At 45.4% G+C, this 25,329-nt stretch overlaps 1 protein-coding gene across 6 annotated transcripts; it reads left to right on the plus strand.

Annotated features, from left to right (window-relative positions):
• The first annotated feature begins 171 nt into the window (after positions 1-171).
• Positions 172-25,298, plus strand: LOC139566303 (protein Shroom2-like). 6 transcript variants are annotated; one of them, XM_071387392.1, is made up of 10 exons: positions 177-1,103; positions 2,586-2,734; positions 13,588-13,710; positions 14,044-16,585; positions 16,810-16,889; positions 17,411-18,130; positions 18,875-19,417; positions 20,737-20,917; positions 23,011-23,283; positions 23,570-25,298. In XM_071387392.1, exons 1-10 carry the CDS (start codon positions 894-896, stop codon positions 23,840-23,842), a joined length of 5,094 nt encoding a protein of 1,697 aa, XP_071243493.1. In that variant the 5' UTR covers positions 177-893; the 3' UTR covers positions 23,843-25,298. The 6 variants fall into 6 exon arrangements, with proteins under 6 accessions (XP_071243498.1, XP_071243493.1, XP_071243494.1 ...); XM_071387393.1 differs by having other exon boundaries at positions 16,813-16,889; XM_071387395.1 differs by lacking the exons at positions 177-1,103; positions 2,586-2,734 and adding an exon at positions 8,962-9,098.
• Positions 25,299-25,329: the final 31 nt, after the last annotated feature.

Genomic DNA, 25,329 nt, shown 5'->3' on the forward strand with positions numbered 1-25,329 from the left:
GCTGTTAACACAGGAGAGTTTATACGTTTTTTTTTCTATGATATAATAACATTCAGTTAACATTACTTTAGCGAATTATGAAGCCTTTGTGTTTTTTTTTTTTTACATAAATTCGTCATAACTCACAAAGTGACGTTAGCTGATTAAGATTATTTTATAGAATAAAACGTATAAAATGGCCTAACCCCGTGTTTACCACACTTTTTCTCGGCGTTTATCCAAACACGTCATTAATTTTCTCCATAGGCTTTGTCGAACGAACCATGGCGGATTATAGTGCCTACAAAAAGACGCCATTACTATTTCTGTCTATGCAGGTGTCTCATCGCAGGTGCCTGTTCAGTGCAGACCTTCAACACTGGGTTTTCACTTGACTTCGTATTCTTTTCCTGTTCTCCTCAAGTAGGCTTGCCTAAACTATTTGATTTAGTTTTTTTTTTGCTTTCTAAAACATTAACCATGTATTTTTCAGACGTGTCAAAACTTTGGATTGTTGTCTGCTTAAGAGAAGCCAGCTGGTTGAAAACGATGCGTGAGGTATCAAATTATGCCTGTTGAATAGGCACAGTTGGAGAGGAGGGTAGACCTATGTTTTTCCGTCACCGTTGGTTACTATGAGTGACGAGGTAAAGATGTCGGTGATGGAAAACATAACGAAAGAAAGAGGACAATTGATATCGATTCGCCGTCTTACCAGGATAAACTACAACTGCACAAGCTGAGGGTAGTCGTTATTTATCAGCTAAACGCATTATCGTGTATGGAGTATGGCAGGTGTTCACATATGACAGCAAATTATAGTGACTAGTTAGTTGATCATTATATTGTGAAATAAAACGGGGGGCTAATCGGGAACTTCTGATTGTCAAGAGTTCCCATCCCTCTTCAACATTATGGACGTCGTCGACTACAGAAGCGAGTTCAGGATGTCAGCCAGAGAAGTCAAAGCCTTCCTAGACGCGGACAGATTCACGGGTGTCGGGGACGGGATTCAGGATGATGTTGAATATAGATTTGTGGATGTCCTGCTGTTTGGTGGGGCGCCTTGGGGGTTCACTCTGAGAGGAGGTCTGGAGCACCGAGAACCACTGCTCATAACCAAGGTATCTATCTATCTATCTATCTATCTATCTATCTATCTATCTATCTATCTATCTATCTATCTATGATTAGGATGAAGAAAGATAAATACAGAGAACCCTTATTGACTTAACTTTAGCCACACTAGTTAACAACAGATGTGCAAATTAACATCAATAACATGTACCATAGATCAATTATGCAAATAAAAACAATTTAAATGTAATTATTTCTCCACTGTCATGGATGGGTTTCACCTTTCCTGTTTCCCCTGTTATGAAAATAAGGCTGTGTGGAGATTAAACACTGGAACATCACCGTAGTTTCCTGATTGGTTAACTGTGTGTGTTTCATCCAACACTCACATGTTTTCTCAGTCCAGAAATAGTTGGGGCTGTCCCTATGCCTTTATGCCTTTGGTATGTTGCATGTTTTCACCTTTAAACTTCTGCCCTGGCCAATGTCTTGAGCACATCTCTACTAGTCACCACAAGTTTTGTTCTATGTGTGTTTGGGGGGGGGGGCGCGCGCGCTGTCTTCCATGCTCATCACAGCAGTACCAGGAACCATTCAGGAATGCAGAAGTGAAGATAATGTGTGTTTGGCAGTGGCTGACCATGATTGGCTCAGTCAATGTTGCTCTCCAACAGAATGAGGAAACAGTTTGTTTCCATCCATTTCCATTTCTATTCTCCATTCTGTTTCCATTCCCCTCTCCTGTACTCCTGTATGTGTAGAGAATAAGTGATGGAATGTGCAACAAGTCTGCTCCAACCGTTCTCAAGTTGCTTATGGTTCCATTTTTTTAAATCAGAGCTCTCAGGTTGCCACAGTATAATTCTTCCAGTGCAGGCTGGACACAATGGACTCAGCACGGATCCATGGTCACTGACCACCAACTCTTACAGGGATTGGGTTTACGCCATATTGCTTGTGTTCTCCAGCTCTTCGTCACTTTCAGAAGCTACACGAAATAACAATCCATCCTGTTCATTTTAGATTGATATAATTTACAAAAGCATACATCTCATATAACTTTGTGACTTGCTCCATTCGCTTGTCAGTAGTAGACTAGTCCCCCTCTGAACGTTGAGACGGGGCTGGATAGAGGGGATTTGGAAGGGTGGATATGATAGAACCATTTTTAATGAAGTTGACTCAATGCCAGCATGGCAGAGTTGAAGAGAGGGTCCTGTCAACACAGTCTGTGGATGGAATGTGATATTCTTCTAAACTGATGAACTATGGAAAGTGAACTGTTATTAAAATATACTTCACTAATGAGACATTAAGTCTGTAACATGTTCTTCTATCCACATAACTATCAGACAGCATCCCTTGACTGGGCCCCTTTCCCCCTGCCAACACTATCTGTGTGTATTTGTTTTCTTATACTCTTCACTTCAGAAATCTCAATTTGCCCCAGTATGTTACAGCTGTTTTATTAATGATGAATAAACTACTTATAAACACCTTTAATTAAACATTCCTGTTGTGTGATTCAGGTGGAGGAGGGCAGCAAGGCGGCGACCGTCAGCCTGCAGGTGGGAGATGAGATCGTCAACATCAACACAGTTCCCATCAGTGGATCCAGGCAGGAGGCCATCTGTCTGGTCAAAAGCTCCCACAAGACCCTCGCCCTGGTCGTCAGAAGGTGGGCTATGAGCTGCAACTAAATTACCCTTACACCCAGGCACAATACATTTCTATTGAATTGAATATGACAGACATTGAATACAGGATGTCTCAATGGGTACTATCATAGAGTGATTGCTGCGTACCATCTCTCCCATTGTGCTGAGAAGTGCCCATGTGTTTAAAATGGTATACATTAAACTTACGGATGTACATTAATATATTGTTTTATCCGAAACTGACACACAATACCAAATGCAGCACACGAGTTGGGCATATCAGGAAGAAAGTTTTTTTTGTTGTACAAATGACTTTCACTCTGGACTCAAGTGTCTGCAAAGTGTCAAACAAGCTAACCTTAACCCACAAAGACACTATCTTGGGAAACGAGGAGTCCTGTGTAATGTAGTCGGTGCATTCAGAAAGGGAATTTCAGAACCAGCTGGAGGTGTATCAGTTCACACACTTTGACCTGCTGGGATGAAACGTAAAGCAATGAGGCTGCAGCTGTAATTGGTGCTACAGTCACACATTGCCCTTTGTTGGGGTTTGTTAACAGGTGGGAATATTTTATGTACAGTACCAGTCAAAAGTTTAGACACACCTACTCATTTCAGGGTTTTCCTTTATTTTTACTATTTTCTACATTGTAGAATAATAGTGAAGACATCACAACTATGAAATAACACATATGGAATCACGTAGTAACCAAAAAATGTTAAACAAATCAATATATTTTAGATTCTTAGCCACCCTTTGCCTTGATGACAGCTTGGCACACTTGGCATTCTCTCAACCAGCTTCACCTGGAATGTTTTTCCAACAGTCTTGAGGGAGTTCCTTGTTGGCTGCTTTTCCTTCACTCTGTGGTCCAACTCATCCCAAACCATCTCAATTGGGTTGAGATCGGGTGATTGTGGAGGCCAGGTCATCTGATGCAGCACTCCATCATTATCCTAATTAGTCAAATAGCCCGTACTCAGCCTGGAGGTGTGTTTTGAGTCATTGTCCTGTTGAAAAACAAACGATAGTCCCACTAAACCCAAAACAACTTTTGGCTGGTACTGTATTTGTGAAGACAATGTTTATGGCCTCAGGGACTGTATATTGGTGCAACTCTAACCACTGACATGCATAGACAGGACTGTCATTATACTAGACGCATGTCATTTATAGAATATTGCTTGGTCATAAAGTACAGTATACCTTAGTTTGAACTGGAAGAGTGGAATGCTAACTGATCATTACTAAACCACGAAGGGCAGGGCCACAGCTTGTTATGTCTACACTAGGACTAGGTACGAACTTCACTTATTTATTTTTTTACACTCTTTCATCCGTGATATCTACTATGCTTAGTAAAGAAGTGTGGAGGTTAATTTTTTACAGATATCTATGATATCTACCCAACAGCGAAGGGATGCAGTACATGCCTTTAAATTATGTGAGCAAACTAACCTCTTCACACAACAGTGAGAGAAAGCCAGTGTAGAGAACATTGAAGACCGCCCTATAGGGGAAGGAATGCTCTGAACTTCGTGGCGTGTTCATAAAACACATTCTCATACATTCTCTGGTAGGTGTGAAAGTGTCAATGCCAGCAAATATCTCCTTTGTTCATTTACGACTAGACTGCTCAATAGCGAATGGGAGGCTCAGAGCATGGGGTGGGATGTGTTGTGCGTAATCTCATTATGATCCCGTGTGGCTCAGTTGGTAGAGCGTGGCACTTGCAACGCCAGGGTTGTGGGTTCGATTATCATGGGGGACAAGTACAAACAAAATATGAAAATGTATGCACTCACTACTGTAAGTCGCTCTGGATAAGAACATCTGCTAAATGACTTAAGTGTAAAATGTATTGTCTGAGCTCCAAACGCTGTTAAGACATGTGAAGAAGGAAAAGCAGATACACGGTTTAAAGCTGTGGGAGGATGGGTGGAGCTGTCTAGGCCTGTGAGAGTGTACATCTAGTAGTGTTGTCTTCCATACCAGGTTTAGTATCACAATAATTGATACTAGTGGTTTGCCAACATGGCCGTACTCATATTCCTAATCGTATCTGTAAATTGACAGTTAATAGTCCGATCGGCAAAAACGGAAGTGTTTTAATATGCCTAGGTATTTTGACATCTACTTATCTCCCTGCACGTTTATAGACCAATCAAGTGTGTCTGTTTCCTCAACTTGCAACAGGCAGAAAAGTTTGCTGTCACTCAGTCAGAGAATGCGCATCGGCGGTTCATCTTTTTTCTCTACCCTCGGCCGCTTGTTAGATATTATGCACATTGATAGCTTGCTGGCTAGCAAACGTTCTCGACCATCTGATTTATCATAGTAGCAGGCAAACAGGAGGCAGCAGCAATCTAAATGATCAGACCGGAACATGCGAGGAGAAGTGATCAGATGAAATTACGAAGTGAAGCGAGTGTGGATGGAGAAATACAGATTCACTTTATCCAATCAGAGCAACAGGATTAACGTACAGCCCCGTCCTTCTCTTCACAGACAGGCAAACTATCCAGTTGAGTTATTTAGACCACATAGCACCTTGCACTTGATTGATAGGTGCGTGCTGCCACCCAAATATATATATATATATATCACGGATAATAACAAAAAATACTGGGATCATAATTGTATCAGGAAAATTTCCCATTTCTGTACGATACAAATTTTGTCCGACTTCTCGGCACAACCCTACTCGATACTATCATTATACCACATAAAAAAATAACATTTTAGCCAAAGTCACAGAATGGCACTTGATGTATGTCATTTTTTCAGAGACGGCCATGAATGCATTAATAAATACAATAATACAATCAATTTGACTTTGTCTGACTACATAACAACTTATTTGAATGGTAAATCTCTTGATAAACTGGGTAAATCAAGATTGAGCTTGTTATGGCTGATTTCATCGGGCTACAGTTTCCCTTCCATTTATTCTACTGATCAACAACATTTGCATAGAAGTAACTTATTTTATTAGTGCTCTTTAAAAGTCTCTCTAACCAGTAATGATGTCATTCATTAGGCAAGAGTGGGGCGGCCACCAGAGCCCTATTTTCTCTCTCACACACACAGTCAATAAACTGAGACAGAATAGGTCGTCTTTGGGAGAGACGTTGATTTAAGTGAATTAATTAAGTTTTGCTGGCAATCTGCCTTGAAATCAGAATATTTTGCATTATGGTTCCTCAAACAAAGTACCAGAGAGTAGTGAATTGACATTAGCTTAAGTTGTAAGCTAGAAAGGGAAGTTAGCCTACAAAGCTGGAAGCTACTGGTTTCTTCTTGCATTGTAAAGTGTTGTAGCCTGTATGGAGATTGTTTTGTGAATCAGTAATTAACCGTTTCAACATTTCTACATGCCGTGTCACATTATTCAAGTGTGTTAATTTCTATGCATCATGAGTGGGGAGCTAACATAAGCTAACAGCCCAGACTCCCAGTGCAGGCCATGGAGCAGACACTCGCGCTATAAAGGCGTCGCATGCTTCACAACCGAAACCGTTCGGTAGAGTTCGTGCATATATTATGATGATGTTTTGGACTTCGGCAAGTTTAAAAAAAATATATATATATTTTTAAAGGCTGTTCGGGCACACAACATTTTTTCTGGAGGCAAGCCGAAGTTCGGAGCTGAAGTCGACGCTCCTTCGTCGGCGATTGGTCAACTGTAGGGATTCTTCAAGAATGTCTTTGAATAACAACAAAGAGAGATGACTCGTTTTCATGCAAATGTTTTCACAGAAAAATACTTAATTAGATGTAAAATTGCACGACTAAGCTCTCTTTGGACCCCCCCATCAAATGAATGACAGATTTCTTGAGTTAGATTAACTGAATATTTTGATGAAGTGTATTACTGGCTACGCTGTCTCAAAATGGAGAAACGGTACTATTGCTGCTTTTTTTCTAGTCTTAAGGGTGTATGCGAGCACACTCTCGTTTGGTTTGACTGCGCTGATATTTGACAGAAGTACCGAAAATAACAAATTCTAGTACCAAACCGTTTTTCATGTTTTAATATTGAAAATGTACAGAACTTTTGGTACACCGTGCAACACTAATATCTAGTGCCTTACAGTGTATATTTACACTAGAAACACCAGACTTTTACGGCCTCAGTGTTGTGGTTTTTATCATGCTCCTCTGGCTGGCTGTCTGGGTCTGGCAACCTATTCTATAGCGCAATACTTTTCACGAGGGCCTATAGGGCTCTGGTCAAAAGTAGTGCACTGTATAGGGAATAGGGTGCCATTTGGAATGCAACTAGGTTGTATACAGCAGAAATATACTGCCCATGTCATGACTTAGGCAGGGGGGCTGCATGTCCTGTAGAGACTGACTGGGCCTCCCTTCTCATTGGCTGAGGAAGACAATGGACCCATTGTCCAGACTTCTCTCTCTGTGTCACGGCTGTTATTTCAGGTTAGATAATGACTCTTATTAAATGGCACAGAGGAGTATCTGGGGAGTAGTGGGCGAGGGTAGGGGCAGAGAGAGCGAGATGTATGCCAAGTTTCGAAACATGGGGGACCTTTAGCCCACTTTACCTCGGCTCTCTGTCATCACCAGACATCACTCTGTCCAGAGACACCCATCGGTTCTGTTTCCCGTATGCTTCTTACACTTTTAAATCCCATTGACAGACCCTTGATCATTCTGACTTTCAGCTCCGACTGCCCCACTACAGGTCAAACCCTTCCTCATTATGACTCATTCATTACTCAGGAATGTTACCCTTTTAATGCCAAGGTTTTCTGAGATAACTTGGCAATTGAAAGCAAACCTCCGTTTATGTAAATCAATGATGTTACTTGCGCACATCTCAAGCACCATAGCATCATTTGAGGCGGTCATCTAGTTTATCAGTCGGCCACAAACGTGTGTGTGATACACTAGCTAGCCTATGACACCATTAGAGACGGGACCACGGAACAAAAGGGGAACCATTTCCCATGTGAGTGCACCCTGTCAATCACACAAAGAGGACCAGTTAGGGCCATTGTTTGGGGAGCCAGGGCCAACCAGCGCTCTGTCCCAGGGGCTTTGTCTGAATTCAAGGGTCCTGGCTGGCTGGTCTAGCTGCCTGGCTGTGGCTGTGTCGTTGGCTGTCCCTGACATAGATAGACCGAGACAGCTGGTGGTGGTAGGGGACTGTCACCACTCAACAGGCAGGGCCCCTATGTGTGAAAAGACCACTGTGTGTGTGAATAGACCATGGCCAAACTGCCAACCCGCTGCGTTTTGGCACCACCAGTAACTAGCTAATGACCATATGCTGGTCTAGAAGGCATGCAGAGTATTCTTAGGTGAATTCTTTGTGAACCCCCTGTGGATTTGAGACTTTAACTCTCTCACACACACAGTGAATTGAATGGGGGCCAATGATGGATCAACCCTGATTTTTATTTAGGCATCCAGTATTGAATTTCCTCAATCAGACATTCACACCTCTGTGTTGTATTCTTCTGTTAATGTGATTTCATCTCTCCGGACTCTGGTCTTCCACACGCCCTGCTGCTAACCAGAACAAACAACTGCAGAAAGGATGGGATCAGTAGAAGAGGCACAACAACATGCCATCTAGTGGACAAAGTTGCTTTTTTATATGTAATATAAGCCTAGTGAATTCACGTAACTCCCAGTGTTCTATGAAAATCGGAATGTTTAAAAAAAATATTTTGTCGAATTTCTCTCTGGTTTTTGTGTTCTTATAAACACGTTATTTTCTGTTCAAGTGTGTTGTAGTATAGTAGGCCACACTTGAGGCATATACTTGCATAAAACTGATTAAAAAAAATATATAGAATCTGAATCCAATTAAATATGTTTACAGTAATTTAGTGTAACTCGTGCCTCATAACATCATACGAGGTCCCTGCTGACTGGCTCCAGCATCTTAATGCCTGAATCCTATTACAACTTGTAAAGCCACAGGCATGGATTCGCTCAGCTTAGAGAGAGGGCAAAGTAGTAAACACTGTAAAAAAAAAAAAAACGGTTGAATCTTATGCAAATCCTATACGAACCAGTGTAAAAGTAGATGTTTTATTCCTGGTGTAGACTCCATAGTTTGTGGAGTATCTGGATAGATCGTCTTTTACTGTATTAACTCTTAAAAAAAAATGTGTTGTAGATTTAGCCTCCCCCCGCTTGGTTTGGAAAGTGGAATGTTCCATGTTGCCTAGGTGAGTTGACATTGCTAGTTGGGATAGGTTGTCTCACTAGAGCTCATTGTTTTCATTAGCTCTGCTTTGGGAAGCCAGTGTAGTCAAATGAGGACAGCCAGGCTCTGGGGGTGGTTTCAATTGTATCTCCCTTGATATGCCTGGATGGAGGGTAGGAATTGACTGAAGACATCATTTCAGGTATGCTTTTCTCTGTTATTCACTTTAGTGGTAAAGAGCTATCTAGAAGTGAGACTCACAGGACAAGGAGGGCACTGAACCTTTATCTGCTGTAAAGCGTATCTTTTAGGACTCTTAGTGTTTCAAAAATAGTCATTTTTGGTGGTGTATCTTGCTGCACAGTGACAATTGTCTGTATTGTTTTATTCTAGCTATGACACACTAGTTTTGTCTTCTTCCATGATCAGATTTGAAAACGGGGTTGCTGACAGCCAAAATAAAACAAGGCACTTCTTTTCAACTGTTCCTCAACTTTTAATTGAATTGGGCTGTGTGGTTAAATGATCCTTCAGGGGTTATTGTATAGTCAACCTAAACATGTGAGGAGGAAGATCCTATAGTGTTTACTCTTGTCAGGCAGGAAGTCTCCCATCCTCAGGCAAAGCCCTGGATTAACACTGAACCGTTAACATGACAGCGAGGGCCTCCTCTCCCCTCTACCTCCACTCCCACACAACGACAAACTGTTCAACTCTAGAGTAAGCATTTACTCTGAGACAGACAGTTGACATTTTTGGGGGTGACTTTATCAGATCTGGGTTAGGACTTATTAGGCCATCAGTTTATTGTTCCAGATGTCTTTTGTAGAATGATGGTAAAGGGGACTGACCGTCGTCCCTATGCCACATGCTATACCCACTATTTTACAGGCTGGTATCTGAACCCTGTAGGAACAGAACGGCATGTAACGAGGGTGTGGAGCCTGATGCTGAGGTCTCCTCTCTGTAACCAGCCGATAAGCCCAGCTGTGATTACGCAGGCACTTTCTATTGTGTTGCTTGTTTCATTCGGCCCCCATTTTTAAAAAGCAGAGGCAGCGGGGCTCAGTGGACCTGGGCATAGCAGGGCACACTGCCTGATTCTGTTTGGGTTTGGTTCTTCGGTCCAGCAAGGTGGTGATTCAACAGTTCTAGGTCCTTATTAGAGTCACTGGTTCTTCCCTCGTTATCTGAACCAGTCGAAAAATAGCTCTTCTCTTAGAAATGTTTACTGTTATTTTAAACGGGGATCGATTGTGTCTAGGGACTTGCAGTGTTTGGTTTACATACATCCACCGCCAACCCCCCTCGCCATTCTGGAATGTAATGGTGGAGTACCTGTCGATGACACTTGTTCTTCGACTGCAGGACTAAATCATCTCCACTGGACGTCTGTATCAAGTTGCTGTGTTTTCCACCATGACTGATATCATTCGGATAGAGAAGTCAAGTAGTTATCTTGGCCTTGTCTTTCTGCCATCAAGGTCATTGCGGTGTTCACTAACAAGAGGGGGTAGGATCAGTTGTTTTTCTGTGTTCCTCTCTCCATTGTCAGCTGACCTATGACTCCGTTAATTAAGTGGAGATCTCTGTCTCGTCACTACGATATAGCGTACTTCCCAACGCCAACTGTGTGGTGCGCATTGGTTGGTTGCCAATGACCTGTTTTTGTAATGCTGTCGTCAAATCAGCTTTACAGATTCCTCTGGAATTGGAACTGTTTAAAACTAATCTACATGTCCAAGCTAACTGCAATTAGGTGAAACCCTGTTGATTGTCTCATGCCAGGATTCCGCGCGTGACTAAAATCGAGTGTGTGTGCTGACTGACCATGCAAGCAATCTTACTTTTTTAACTCCACTCCAGTGGTTAATGGGCCATGAGCCAATGAGAAAGCCCCATGGACTGATCTACAGCGAGGACACTGGGCATGACAATAACCATGGCCCCTCCCCTCCCGAGGTAAATCCTCACAATCCCCTAGGAAATATCCCATTGACTACAACACTGGGAGGATACACACTTGTTGTAGCCACACCAAGATGAAGTGTCGGTCAGTGTGTGTGTGTGAAGAGCAGGGTAGAAGAGCTCTCGATCTCTGTGTTTTGAGAGCTCTGTGATTGGACTGATGCAGCAGAAGTTATGGATGTGGAGAATTCCTTTGCACAGATAGCTCCTTGGCCAAAGAAGCTGTAAAATCTGACCAGGGTCTGTAGAAGTGCCTTGTCAATCATTGAAGTGTCTCAAAGGAATGCACTGCGTAGAAAGGCTCTGAGGAGAGGAGCAGTCATTTTCAGCCTGCTTTATCAGTGCTCTCTGAGACGCTGTTATTTGCTGAAAGAGAACTTGACAACAAAAGAGTGCATCTGAAATGCCACAGCAAGATTGATCATTCTTTGGTAAGTTTTCTTTGATTTCTTCTTATTAAGCTCATTGGACTTCCATCTCTCATCCGTCTCCCTACCTAATGCTGTGTCAACTCCACGCCGAGCAACTTAAAATTTGGTTTCAATAAATCTCTTTCAGTTTGAAATGCTAATTCCCTCCATGTGTATTTACAAAGCTTTCATTTTTGATTTATTCTGTTTTTATCTAAGCCTAGAGTTTAGGTTACACTTTTCACGCTTGCTGCCCGCATAGCCTAGATATTCACACCCAATTGGGTCAGTTTCGCTACTGTTTGTTTTCGAATGTCGTTTTCACTGAAACCGGAGGAGGATTTTCTTAAACTAGCCCCAACGTCTCCTCCTCCCCTCTGGGTAGCTGTGGCAGTTCAGCTGTAACCCTGACAATAAGGACTCCTGACTAGAAATCCATTTGCATTTCTATTGTGAGCTGTTAGGGGTCTGCTAGGGCAGCATACCACTCTCAGGACCACTGACTGACTGGAGGAGGAAGGAAGGGGGTGTGTGTCTACATGGTCTGTCTTAGTGTGTGTGACGTGACGCTCTCTGTCTTTATGCTTCTTCTTATTGAGGAGGAGAGCTTCTCAGGTTTCCCCTCAGCCTCCCTCCCATAAATTAGCTTGACTCCATGAGCCAAGTGCCTGAACTTTTGGAAGATTGCCAACGTTGATGTCCCACTTCAGACAGAGCTCCTGTGGGGCTGACTGCCAATCAAAATGCATCTTCACATTCCTTTGGCCCCATGATGGAATGTAGGAGTCTTGTATCGTAGATCAGAGAGGTTAAGGATTTGAGTGGGTGGCTCTTAGCCTTATGCTTATACAGTATCTGTAGTCCACAATGTGTCACGCTTGTCTTGTCTAGTACATTCTGGTCGAGCCAACTGGGTGTTTGTCAGGTGGAAGAAAAGGGACTGAAAATGCCCTGTTCGACCATACCTGGGTTCAAATACTATTTAATTTAATTTCACATTCATTATCTGGGCTTGACTGAGCTTTCCCGGCGCAATGGAACCAATGGAATAGCTGTAAAAGTGCAAATCCCACCCATCCAGCACTCCAGGCAGGCTGAAGCAAACACTAAATGTATTTGAAATATTTCAAATAATATTTGAACCCAGGTTTGTGTTGAACAGACACCAGCTTGGACATAGTGTGAAACCACTGATCTCATCTTTCTAACTGATTCAAAAGGCGAAGCCCCCGTCTACACCATGCTGTTTACACTCAAGTGATCTCTCTGTCTGTTGCCGTACAGCCATATGGCAGTGGGATGACCACCAGACAGACCATGTTAAAGGTCATTTCTATTCTGTCTCAGTGTTCTTCTAAATAACAGATATTTCTCATAGATTACTACTGCAATGGTGGTTTCCTCTTGCGTTTGAGGACTGATTCATCGGACCTCTTAGAGTTGACCTAATGAACTACTGATTATGAAGGTCTGTCACCCGTGTTACATACCATACAATGAATATCAAGCATAAATCTCTTATTGGCCAGAAGGGGGTGCACTGTTGTCGTTGGTCAGTCACTAACAGTATACTGAGGATCTTCTGTCCTTTGTAGCTCAATTGGTAGGTCAGTATGAAAATGTATGTGCTCACTATTGTAAGTCGCTCTGGATGAGAGCGTCTGCTAAATGACTAAAATGATAGTGACCAGGAATTCTTACAATATTTTATGTCTTCCTCTGCTGCATGCCCAGGAAAATGAAAATGGTGGATATTGTCTCACAGACCACCATGCCATCAGAATCAGAAACTGACAAACATGTGGCCAGGAACTTTCTCACCAAGATATTACGAAGTTCTATGAGGTATTGTGGAATAGCAACCTCCTCTAGTACACTAGCTATCCCAAACCGATTCTTCAGTGATCCCTTGTGACTTTCAATGTTTGAACCCAATCCCACTCTGGGTGACATCAACAACATTGCATCCTGCTTCCAACATTACGTGGCATGTAGTTGTCTGTGGTCCTTGTGCATGTGTCAGATTTGTTCAGTGAATGCTTCACATTGTATCTGTCTAGGTCTATATTTCATTATTTTGGATCATATCTTACACACAATGAATGTAAAAAAACAAAAAAACAATTGGTAGTGTATTTTAAATATTTTTTTACTGAATTAGATATTTTTGTGACCTCTCTCCAACATGCATATCAGGAAGAATCGCTTCAAGGGGTGAGACTGAAATGAGAATGAATATTTTTTTTTTTTTTACCTTCTATTTTTAATTAGTTGCATTTCAATAACATGCTTTCCTTAACCTTCTCTCTGTAGGAGGAATGAACCAGTCTCCCGGCCCCATTCATGGCACTCCTCCAAGTTCACAGAGGACCACCCCGAACCCCCAGAGAGTCACATAGAACCTCCACCTGTGTGGCAGGTCAAACATGAAGTCAGGTGAGCTGCTGGAAGAATCTATGACCTCCTTCTCCTAGTGTCAATGTTACTCAGACACTGCCCGTTAGGGTCGTCGCAGTTCCTAGAGAATGTGTCTGCGCTACATTCAGAGAGTTTATGGTTACTCCATCTCCTCAGAGGTAGGGGCAGCCATTATTCTTATGGGGTTCTCATCTCCACTCATTGTATACAAAAATATAAGAGTAGCTCAGTTATCAAAGAACAAGAAAACACTGAATAAAGGCATAATAAATGGTTAATAATACCTAATAGATATCTAATTTAGCTACTGCTAACCAGATTATTAACACAATTCCTTGTATTGATTTCTAGTGCATCCACAAAAGACCTTTCCAGCTGCGGGGACCACGACTCGAATCTACGCCAGTTATCCAGCCAGTTCAGCTCCGTGGGGAGTATGGAGAGAGTAGAGCATCCCTCACACCCCTACCCACCAGGATGCCTCTCCCCCAGCAGGTACCACCGCAGTGCTGAGCCTCTCTCTGGTGGTGGAGGGTCTGGTGGGAAGAGCGAATCAGCCTTCAGTTGCCTGTCCTCTACCAGCCCTCCCCCAGAGCCTGCTCTGGCCCTCACCAACACTGCGGTGACTGAGGGCGGCGTGTTCTATAAGGGGGTCCAGACTCAGACCGGTGAGGTCGGAAGGCAGGGTGAGCAGCGCCACAGCCGGTACCTCCAGCTGCCCCAGGGGGACGGAGGCTCAGAGAGCCCCAGGACAGTCCCAGAGGAGCAGCCTGGCTCCCGCTACTCCAGCTCAGTCTCTGGCAGATCGCACATAGGCCCTGTGTGGCACGTCCCAGAGAGGAGGAAGGTAGCAGCCCCCCCCTCTCCTCCTCCTCCTCCCTTGCGCAGTGACAGCTTTGCTGCCACCAAGGTGTACCCTGCCTACACAGAGGGCACTGGAGCTCCACCACACGGCCAGATGAAGGCCCAGGAACGAGGGGTGGACAAGCTGTCTGAGGCCCCAGAGAACAGCAGCTACAGAGGCCGGGGCAACCATATCTCTCACGATGGGAATGGGCCAGACCCCAGGTGCAATTACAACCCTCCACCTCACAAGAAAGACTTCCTCCACCCAAACATAGCAGCAGGAGCACCTGACTACAACCACAACCAGCTCAGCAACCCAAACAAACTGTTCTCGCTGTCTAGCCAGGATGTGAGACAGAGTCAGTCTCCCTTCGCTTGCCTGCCCAACCACCAGCGGCAGTACAGCGACGAAAGCACCTTCTACCTGCAGACCAGATCCACCCCACATCCACCGAAGCCGCAGAGCGTCGGTAGCTACTACCACAGCCTCCAGGAGCTCCCTACCAACCGCAGGAACCACGTGAGGTCCTCCACCACGTCCCTGTCCACCTCGACCATCGACCAGAACTATGACGGCGGAGGACACATCAGGTACTACTGCATCACAACCAAGCAGCCAGGCCAGCCAGAGACTCGTGTTAGACAGAGCAAATCAGAGGTCTGGATGGCTGACATGGAGCTAGCTAAGGGCTCCAACGACAGGGGTTCCACAAGTTCCTCCCACAAGACCAACAAGGTCAAGTATCATCCTCAGCCGCCTTACGCCAACAGCAAGGAGCGGAACGGAAATGTCAAACCGGCCAACGTTCTGCTTTACGAGCACACAGCCTCTAATTCCTTATCCTCATCTGGTAAACCTACCACTGAGGAGAGGGAGAGGAGGAGTGAGGGCCAGAGACCTTCTACAGAGGCCCAGCTTAGAAGCTCTTACTCTCCCAGTCCACCCAAGGACCACAAGGCGGCACCGCTGAGAGAAGAAGACCCTTGGGTCTCTCAGGAGAACCATAAGATCTCTTCTCAAAAGACACCCATGCTCCACAGTCTGGCTCAGGAGAGTAGGAGCCTGGTGGAGAAGATTCACCCTGCTACGGCACCACCACCCAATGGCGGGGGAGACGCCAGCCACGCCATACAGGAGGCTTTAATGGACAACACGGCAACGGGCAAACTGGCGAGACGCAGCGACCGATACGCCACCACCCTCCGCAACGAGATCCAGCTAAAGAGGGCCCAGCTGCAGAAAAGCCGGAGCGCTGCCACGCTGACCTGCACCAGCGAAACGGAGGAGCCAGAGGAGGAGACAGACCCGGGGGGGTGGAAGTCCACCTCCTCCGACAGCTCCTTTTCCTCATCCTACAAGGACCACCTCAAGGAGGCTCAGGCTAGGGTCCTCCAGGCCACGTCCTTTAGGAGGAGAGACCTAGAACCTCCCGGGTCAGGGTCGGAGGCTCAGTTAACCAAACCCAACTCACACATAGTTTCCCGCATTGGCGGCCGCAAGCGTTTCCCTCTGAACAAGAGGGTCCACTCGTTCTCCGAGCCAGACAAGATAAACAAGCTGGGAGTGGAGGGTGAGGGAGAACATCCTGTTGGAACAGCACGGTCGTTTGTAGACCGGCGGAAGTTCTTTGAAATGGCTGATAAACCTGCCTTCTGCAGACCCATCTCAACCATCCACAAGTCAGCCCAGCAGAGCTCCAGCACCACCTCCAGTACTTTGGAGCACGGAGAGGGCAAGACCAGAGGGAGAGCCCACTCAGGAGAAACTGAGGAGGGCTGGAGGTCAGGCCTGGCCAGTGAGACCTCCAGTGACCACCACCCAGACCCCCTCAGCCCCGCAGGCAGACAGGCCCTACTGGAGCAGCAGAGGCTGGGGACCTTCACTGAGTACCAGGTCACCTGGAACATGCAGAGGAAGGCTTCAGACACAAAGACCCAGGGGAGGTACCACTCTGCTGACAACATCCTGGACCAGGGAACAGAGGAGACGCCTGTCTGTGTCCATGAGAGGTCCAGATCGTCTCCCTCACAAGACTTCTACACACAGGTGAAGCGTTTCCATCGAATGATTCTTAGTGTAGTGGTAGTAAAGTGATCTGCGTGACTTCCTTTTACGTTAGCACAGACATGCATGAGTTTGTTTAAAGATATAAAAGTCCACGCTGTATTGTCTACAACATTAAATCAGCTGGCCAGAGTGCTGTTTTAGCAGAAGGTTATATTGGGCCAGCTATATTATGGCAATTCAGTGTGTTCTTAATTTTCTTTCAGAAGATCCCTGTGCCATGGAGAGACTCTGTTGAAAATCTGGATCACAGACGGGACCAGCAAGGAGGCAGTTACACCACCAGGTGAGCATTCCACATTATTCTCTTCTCGACCCTCTAGTTTCTGTTCTCAGATCAGTTTTAACCTATCCACCTATTGTTGGAACACATTTCAAGGTGATAGTTATCTGTTGACGGTGCAGTAACGTACACTCACATGTACATGAGTGTGTGCTACAGTATAATAACAATATCAGTTTGAGTTAGGGCGAGTGGGGAGCATGCCAGTTCAGCCCAGGTGTAGTTATCAGGTGATCAGGGTTTGGGAGGGAACTTCCCTGCCCAGGTAAAGTTACAGGTAAAAGTGTAAACCTGTTTCAGGCTGTCACAGTCAACACAGGTCTCAGGTTGTAAACCCACTCCCTGCTCCCTGGGTGTTATTACGGAGATTAGTTGATCTTTTATTTTTTATTTTTTTATTGGACAGTAAGTGCTGAATTTGTGAATAAATCAATTCAGAAAGGCCTCTGCTCATCATTTCAGTTGAATATGTGCTTAGTGTGAGTATGTTGTCTTATCTTTGCCTCTTCTGTTCTGTTTGCCAGAGGGCCGAGCGAGAGCCGAGAGCAGCCAGCCCAGCTCGACCACTTCCCACAGCCTCCACAACCGTCTATTCCAAGATTGACCGACACAGAGCCACACAGCAGCAGAGATGTGGCCACCCCCCTCCCTCTCCCTCACCCCTCTGACCACAGATACAAATGTGACTCTGCGGACCCCGCCCACAACCTCCCCGCGTACCCCTCCAACCACACCCTCAACTCTGTGTCTGAGCAACCACTTCCAACGCCCGCTCCCAAGCCCCAGAATACAGGCCTCATCATCATGCCACATTGGCCTCTCCTAGGCCTGGAATCCCCCTCAACCACATCCTCCACCTACAGACTGTCTTCCCAGGAATTCCTGCCTGTCCCTTGCACCCATCAGGCTGACCCAGTAGATCCATCATCCAGCAGCACCTGCTCCCCCCATGGCACAGAGCTGGATCCTGCCCCAAACCAAGCCTGCTCCTTGGGCTCCACCCAGCTCCCCTCTCCATCCCCTGGGAGAACCGCTGGACTGGACACGGAGGAGGGAGCAGCTGATTCAACACTAGAGCCACCCTCCTCCTCCTCTTCCCACTCTCCTTTATTCTCCTACCAGCCTGCCAGTCTGACGGTTCCCTCCTCAGGTGGGACTAGTTTTCCCTCTCCTCAGTTTGCTCCACAGAGGCTGACGGACCAGCCCCCTGTCTCTGTGTCTATGCAGGATGAAGCCCAGAACAGGTAAGCATTAAGCAACTTAACTGGCATTCTTATGCCCGTCTCCTCAGCTCCCCTCAAACTACTGTACAGCCTTACGTAACTGAGGATTGTTGACCTGTGTTGTGTTGCTTTACTTACAGTAAGTAAGCCTTGTCCAAGCCAGAACAGCCCCTGCAGGAGCCTATCTCCTGATTCTGTAGCGTGAGGCAGCTCGATTTGAAGTCTCTCTTTGTCGTAGTAGCAGCACATTGATAGAGGAGGCTATGGTAGATTGTTTGGAATTACATGGTATGATGTGCCACAGACCAGAATGCAATGGTTTAGAGTTTTCCTATCATCCATTTCCCAATGATTTGGTTTAGCTGCTCAGCATTGGGGCACACACAGTATTCTTGCTACAGTCGCCAGGACATTAAGCCTGGCGACAGAAGGCTGTCATCTTATTTGGCCATATGATTGACTGACTGCATGACCTTTCAGTCGACGGCGCCATTCCATCCCTTTAATTACCATTGACTCAACCTGTCCACTGTCAGTCAGTAACATGGACTGTGAGCTTGTATATGGTAGATGTGAGTCACTCCTGGCTCCTGACATAAAATCCTATTTCTGTTTCAGTAAACTGAGCTGTAAAGTAGACTAAAGGTTAAAGAATGTGTTCATAACAATCATTTGTGTCATTTTAAGTGACAACACCTGTCACTCATTTTTCTCATAATACATTGGATAACTGTAAGTTAAGACTAGTTACTGTTGTCTCTACAGGCCAGAGAACAGGACAAACACTGTGATGGAGATGAGCAGTGTAGGGAAGAAGGTCCCTGTGAAGATCGTCCATGCTGAGCGCACCACAGAGAGGGAGAGCCGCCAGTACCTGCTGCACAGTGAGAGAAATGGGGCCCCTGGAGTTTCAGAGGGGCCCGACCTTCCCCCGCCCTTACCGACCAGCCTGCCCTCCCCTGAGCCGCAGCCCTACTCCCTGTTCCGTGCCTACACCCCCTACATACGCCATGGGCCCCAGAGTCCCCCCAGGAACCCAACCCTCACTGTAGCCCCAGAAGAGGCCCTGTCCCCTGGGCGGTCTCAGAAGAGTAACTCGGAGGAGGATGTGAAGAGAGAGGAGCTGGCCAGAGACATCATGGACAAGGATAAGTCCCTGGTGGACATCTTGGACCAGAGTAAGATGAAGACCACCATGGATCTGATGGGGGGGATCTTCCCCCAGGGGGAGCAGATCTTGGATGGGGGGCACCAGAGGAGGAAAGTCTCCCCCAAACAGGGATTGCCGCCCAGGGGCATGGATGACAGGTGAGCTGACTGGGAATGGGATCTGGCAGTCCAGAAATATAACATTTATGAACAAATTAACTGAGCATTTACTGGTAGTCATAACATCATCTAGATAATCACACATGGTGCTGTGTATTTTTTTGTAAATGCGTTTTTATCAGACTGACTTCCTCTCCCACTTCAGAGGTGTTTGTTCAGATGAGTTAAAAAAACACATTATGGTGTTGTGTTTAATATTTCTTTCCATTGAGAGGATGAGTATAGGGAAATGTATACATGACAAAAACATGTTATTTCAATTCTAAACACTTTACACAGATGCCCCCTGTTGGCACTATATTAAACCACAGACTACAACTGAATACAATGGAGGAGGGGCATAAACCTTCCATTTTACCTACAATTTGAACCGACCTCTCTGAGATTTTAGAACGGTAGGAGTTGTTCTGGCCCATTGATACTGAGCTGTCACCTCCTGCATTTCACATGACATCCTATTGCCTACTTTCTTCTCAATAGTATTGCACTACATAGGGAATATACAGTACTAATAACCAGAGTTATAAACTGGGTAGTGTGGCGTACAGCAGGTCAGGCACCAGGGGGAGACTCGTCGAGGCCTGGTAACAGATGGAGTATACATCACGAGGCGATGGCGCCATCTGCTGGACGTGCCAGGTCTCGACGGGCTCTCCAGCCAGGACTAATTGGGGCTGATTGGGAGCTGGTGAGTAATCAAGGGCGGATTGCTCACCAGGTGTGCGAGGCCCATTAAGCTGCCAGAAGGGCAGCACACAGGGAGGGTGGGGGAAGAAAGGACTCCCATGTTGTTGTTGCAGAGGTAACGAGGGAGTTCAGTTTTGTGCCCGACAGGATACAGCCAGATCCGGAGCCCAGAAGACGGTATCCCGGAGAGGGTGTCATGGGAGAGACCTATCCTTTTTCTTTTGATTTATTATTTAAATAAACACCCTTAACTGAGCTAATCCTTCTCTGTCCGTGTCTGATCTGGGTAAACGTCTTGACCAAACCCCCTGGTCTGCCACAGTAGTTTGGGTCCTGGATGCTGATTGGCTAAAACAGAATTCCAGACGTGTGTATCAGATAATAATGACTCAAAACTACTTTTATATTTATGTTGGTAACCGGTTTATAACAGCAATAAGGCACCTCTGGAGTATATGGCCAATATACCACGGCTAAGGGCCGTATCCAGGGACTCCGCTTCGTGTTGTGCTTAAGAACAGCCCTTAGGCGTGGTATATTGGCCATATACCATACGTCCTTGGGCCTTATTGGTTAAATAACCCTCTGCTTTCTGTCTCCATCCCTTCCAGGAGAGAGGAGGGGGGCATGTCTGCTGCCACAGGGTCCCTGGTGACCAGCTCCACCTACTACAGTACATCTGCGCCCAAGGCTGAGCTCCTCAACAAGATGAAGGGCATGCAGGAGGACGAGCTGGAGGAGCTGGAGCAAGACTCAGAGGATGAACTGGACATCGACCTGGCCAGCAAGAAGGTACAGAGACACAGCATAGTACACTGACCCTGTAAAACCGGTTTCTCCAACCCGGTTCCTGGAGAGCTATCCTCCGGTAGGTTTTTTGCTCCAACCCCAGTTGTAACTAACCTGATTCTAATCAACCAGCTAATTATTGAATCAGGTCCGCTAGATTAAGATTGGAGTGAAAACCTACAGGACAGTAGCTCTCCAGGAACAATATTGAAGAGCCCTGCTCTAAAACAACACATTTCACTGCAGCTGTCTGGTGTATGTGACAATATAACATATTATTACTGTTTCATGCCATATCAATCACTGATCATCAATCCAGCTCCTGGAGAGTCACAGGACTGCAGCTTTCGTCGTAATACCCAATTCAACTGATCTTCAACACTTTGGTTAGTTGAATGTGGTTCACTGCTGAGCCAAGACAAAAACCTGCCGTTCTGCAGCTCTCCAGGACCAGGATCAAGGAATAGTGCAGACCTGCCAACATGCACGCATTTTGCTTACCAACTATGCAATTATCTATCCATGCACATGGGTATGAGATCCAAGTTAAAAGTACCGTACGCAGAAATGAATAGGGCCTGATTATACAGTTGAATAAAAATATATCCACTGAGTAAATCTAACATCCAGAGTCTCGAGCTGCAACACACAGACATGTACAGAGTTTGTGTCAAAGGACATGGAGATGAATACATCATTATTGGACGTAGCTACCCGGTGTCTGCCCCTCCTGTTTGTTGTGATGCTGAGTTTCCTGACTGTCAGCTGTACGTAAACACATGGACAAATCCCTTTTCGACTCCGTGTGTTGTGGGAAGGTAAACACTGATTGTTTCAAGCTAACGTTAGTGAACATAAGATGGACATTCAGTGGGCTCTAAAGTGCCAGCAGTTCACTCGCATTTGCTAGTGAAAGAAATTAAATGCAAATACGAAAACTAACTGGTTGCAGTTGTAACAGTATAACTTTAGACCGTCCCCTCGCCCCGACCCGGGCGCGAACCAGGGACCCTCTGCACACATCAACAACGGTCGCCCACGAAGCATCGTTACCCATCGCTCCACAAAAGCCGCGGCCCTCGCAGAGCACGGTGCAACACTACTTCTAGGTTTCAGAGCAAGTGACCTAACTGATTGAAACGCTAGTAGCGCGTACCCGCTATCTAGCTAGCCATTTCACATCCGTTACACTGTAACTGGAGTGTGATATACATTTAATTCTGCGTCCCATTAGTTGTGTTTTACACGTAACATGACGAGGATCACGCAACCTGATAGACTGTGATTATGATCCATGTCACAAAAAGCATTACAAAAGTAGAATCACTAAATGGAGTGGGGAGTTTAGAAGATGATGAAAAAATAATGAGTGTCCGGTATTAGCTATAGAGGCAATGCTTCTAAAACGCATTTGCACTAGTTTTGAGATTTGATCAATTACAAAAATCTGAAATGTATGCTCCGCAAAGAAATACAATAGGCACTGAAACACCACTCTTCTAGAGAACAGCGGTCAGATTCCCTTTGCGGCAGCCTGTAGTCAGTTTGCGGTCTGTGTGATCATTTGCTTTTCTTGTTTTTCCCAAAAGGATTTTGCTTTTTAGTGTTGCCTAGGAACCGTGTCTAAAAAGCCACTACTTGTGAGCTGTTTGAGAAGTGATAAGAGTTCCTCTACTGTAGAGACTAACCTTGGGGGGCATGTACAGTGTAGAATGGAGATAATTATCTACAACGTTTTTCTTAGCACATGTCATTTCCAAGAAGAAGGCCCGTTGTGTGTTCTTTCTAGTTACATCTTGTTAGTGACTTTTACCATATGTGTAAAATGAATGCTGTCAAGAAAGAAGGTATTTCAACCTTTTAGACTTGTTTTGGTACAATTCTATAAGTGCATCAGACTCCCAAACAGCCACGCACCAGCATGGGGGGGACCCCAATTTGGCTTGTGTTATGCGCACAACTTTGAATCACCAATTTTCTGGTACTCTAAGTTGGACAGGTTTGGCAGGTCTGATAGTGCTTCAAGTACTATCCAGTATGTGAAATGGCTCTCTTGAATGTCATCTCCTTGTGTGTCCCTGTCTTTCTCCCCACAGCAAGAGCTGATTGACAGCCTGAGTAAGAAGCTGCAGGTGCTGCGCGAGGCCAGGGAGAGCCTTCAGGAGGACGTCCACGATAACAACTCTCTGGGGGACGAGGTGGAGGCCATGGTGCAGAAGGTCTGCAAGCCCAACGAGCTGGACAAGTTCAGGATGTTCGTGGGAGATCTGGACAAGGTGGTCAGTTTGCTGCTCTCCCTGTCCGGCCGACTGGCCAGGGTGGAGAACGCTCTCAACAGTCTGGAGGAAGACACAACACCAGAAGAGAAGGTAGGGGCTAGGGTAGGGGGTAGGGTGGAGGTTAAGGCAAGACATTGCTCACTCCCCACGCTACTCGTTAGGCAGGATTAGCTGGTTAACACTCATCCGCATTAGCTCAAAGCTATAGTGGTATTACAAACCAGAGTTAAGGGATGTTTGCATTTACCAACTTACAATATTCATGTTCAACATTAACTGATGTGTGTACTGTACATTAATCAGGAAGTTGCTTGCCTGCATTTTTTAAGTATCCCTCCTACTGATCTGCCCCCTCTGTTTGCCCTCCCTCTCTCAGCGCACCCTGTCAGAGAAGAGGAAGCTGTTGATCAGACAACACGAAGATGCCAAAGAGCTCAAGGAGAACCTTGACCGGCGGGAGCGCCTGGTTTACAGCATCATGGCTGCTCACCTCCGCCACGAGAGCCTGGCAGACTACCAGCACTTTGTCAAGATGAAGTCAGCCCTCATCATCGAGCAGCGCAAGCTGGACGACAAGATCAAACTGGGAGAGGAGCAGCTGAAATGTCTGCTGGATAGTTTATTGTTGGAGCAGAGGCTGCTGTTCTGATGATTGTTAGTGCAATCCGAGATCCTTGGGACGTCCATACCTTAACCCCTACCCTAACCTTAACCCCTACCCTAACCTTTCAACTTCAATCGGGTGACATCAGAGTTGGGATGTCCCAGGGGTCTCATTTAGTCTATTCCTTCTGACAATGGCCACAGAGGTGATGTGGTGTACTGACACAGACTGGCCACTAGAGAGCCTCAGAGAGGTGCTGTTGGACTTGGATATGATGGAGGATTTTCTGTGTGCTTTGTTGTAGTTGACTGACTGACTGACTTGAAGCCTGTTACATTTCAGTTCCACAGTACAGACAGGAGCTGTTTTTCTGTGCTGAAAGAAATACCCCGTTTCTGGATTTAAAGTAGCTCCTTAGAGGAAATTCATTAAGATCGATGAAACTTGCTTCGCTAAATGTGTTTGATTCAGGGATGTTGGTGAGGCCTCATGGTAAGGCCTATGCTCTCAAATGATTCTCAAGACGAGGCGGAGCGTCTCTGTTTTATATAATGCGTGTTTGAAAGATGTATTTAGTAATTTATTGTAGCCTTTAAAATATTTACAGATGACTTGACATTTCAGGTAAACTCACCTATAAACCTACGTTGTAGTTCATTACAATACAAATGATATATATTCTTATTGTGAAGTATAGGTTTTATAATTAGATCATTAACAGGGTTTTTACTCAATGGGACAGTGCTGGTTTGGCTCAGAAGTCTAAAGTTATTTTCATATTTGCCCAAACATTACTTGTCTTTTCATCATATTACACACAACACTAATAGCTACAGCACAGATGTGTCTGTTTTCAACCAATCTTGTTCTCAGGCCCCACTTCCCGTACAATAGTATGGTATTCCTTGACAATGTTTATTTCTTACTCATGTGCTGGGATTGATGGTTACTGGTCTTTTTAATTCCAAAAGTATAAAAAGGTAATTAAATGTTTGAAATCAGTTCTGGGCAGCAGGTAACCTGGTTATAGAGGTGAACCAGAGGGTTGCCAATTTCTGATAGGAAAAATCTGTCGGGAAGTGAGTTGGCATCGGAGGGTTGCTGGAATCAAATCCTAGATGCCATTGCATGCCATTTTTCCCTTGAGCAAGGCACTTAAGCCCCTCCCCCACAACAACAGCTCCCTGGGTGCCCAGTGTGGCAGACCCCTGCACCACTCCAAAATATGTATGTGTATTTTCAAAGGCAGTTTCCTTTTGGAGGAGTTGGGTTAAAAGCGGAAGGTGCAATTTACCAATAAATTGATCTTCAAATCAAAGACCGAAATAGCACTTTATAGTCCCATAATTCCCATGTTTAGGGACCTATCTCAACCTGACGTTGTGCCTGGGCGTCTGCCACTGTGAACACTGAAGGATTTGTATGTCCATGCTTTGTATAACCATACATACATGCATTGTACTCTCACATCAATTTGAAGACAATAAACAGTATGACTGATGGTCTTGGTATTTGTGAGCTTATTAGCCAAC

The sequence above is a fragment of the Salvelinus alpinus genome, chromosome 38 (assembly GCF_045679555.1).
Source record: "Salvelinus alpinus chromosome 38, SLU_Salpinus.1, whole genome shotgun sequence".
Taxonomy (NCBI): domain Eukaryota; kingdom Metazoa; phylum Chordata; class Actinopteri; order Salmoniformes; family Salmonidae; genus Salvelinus; species Salvelinus alpinus.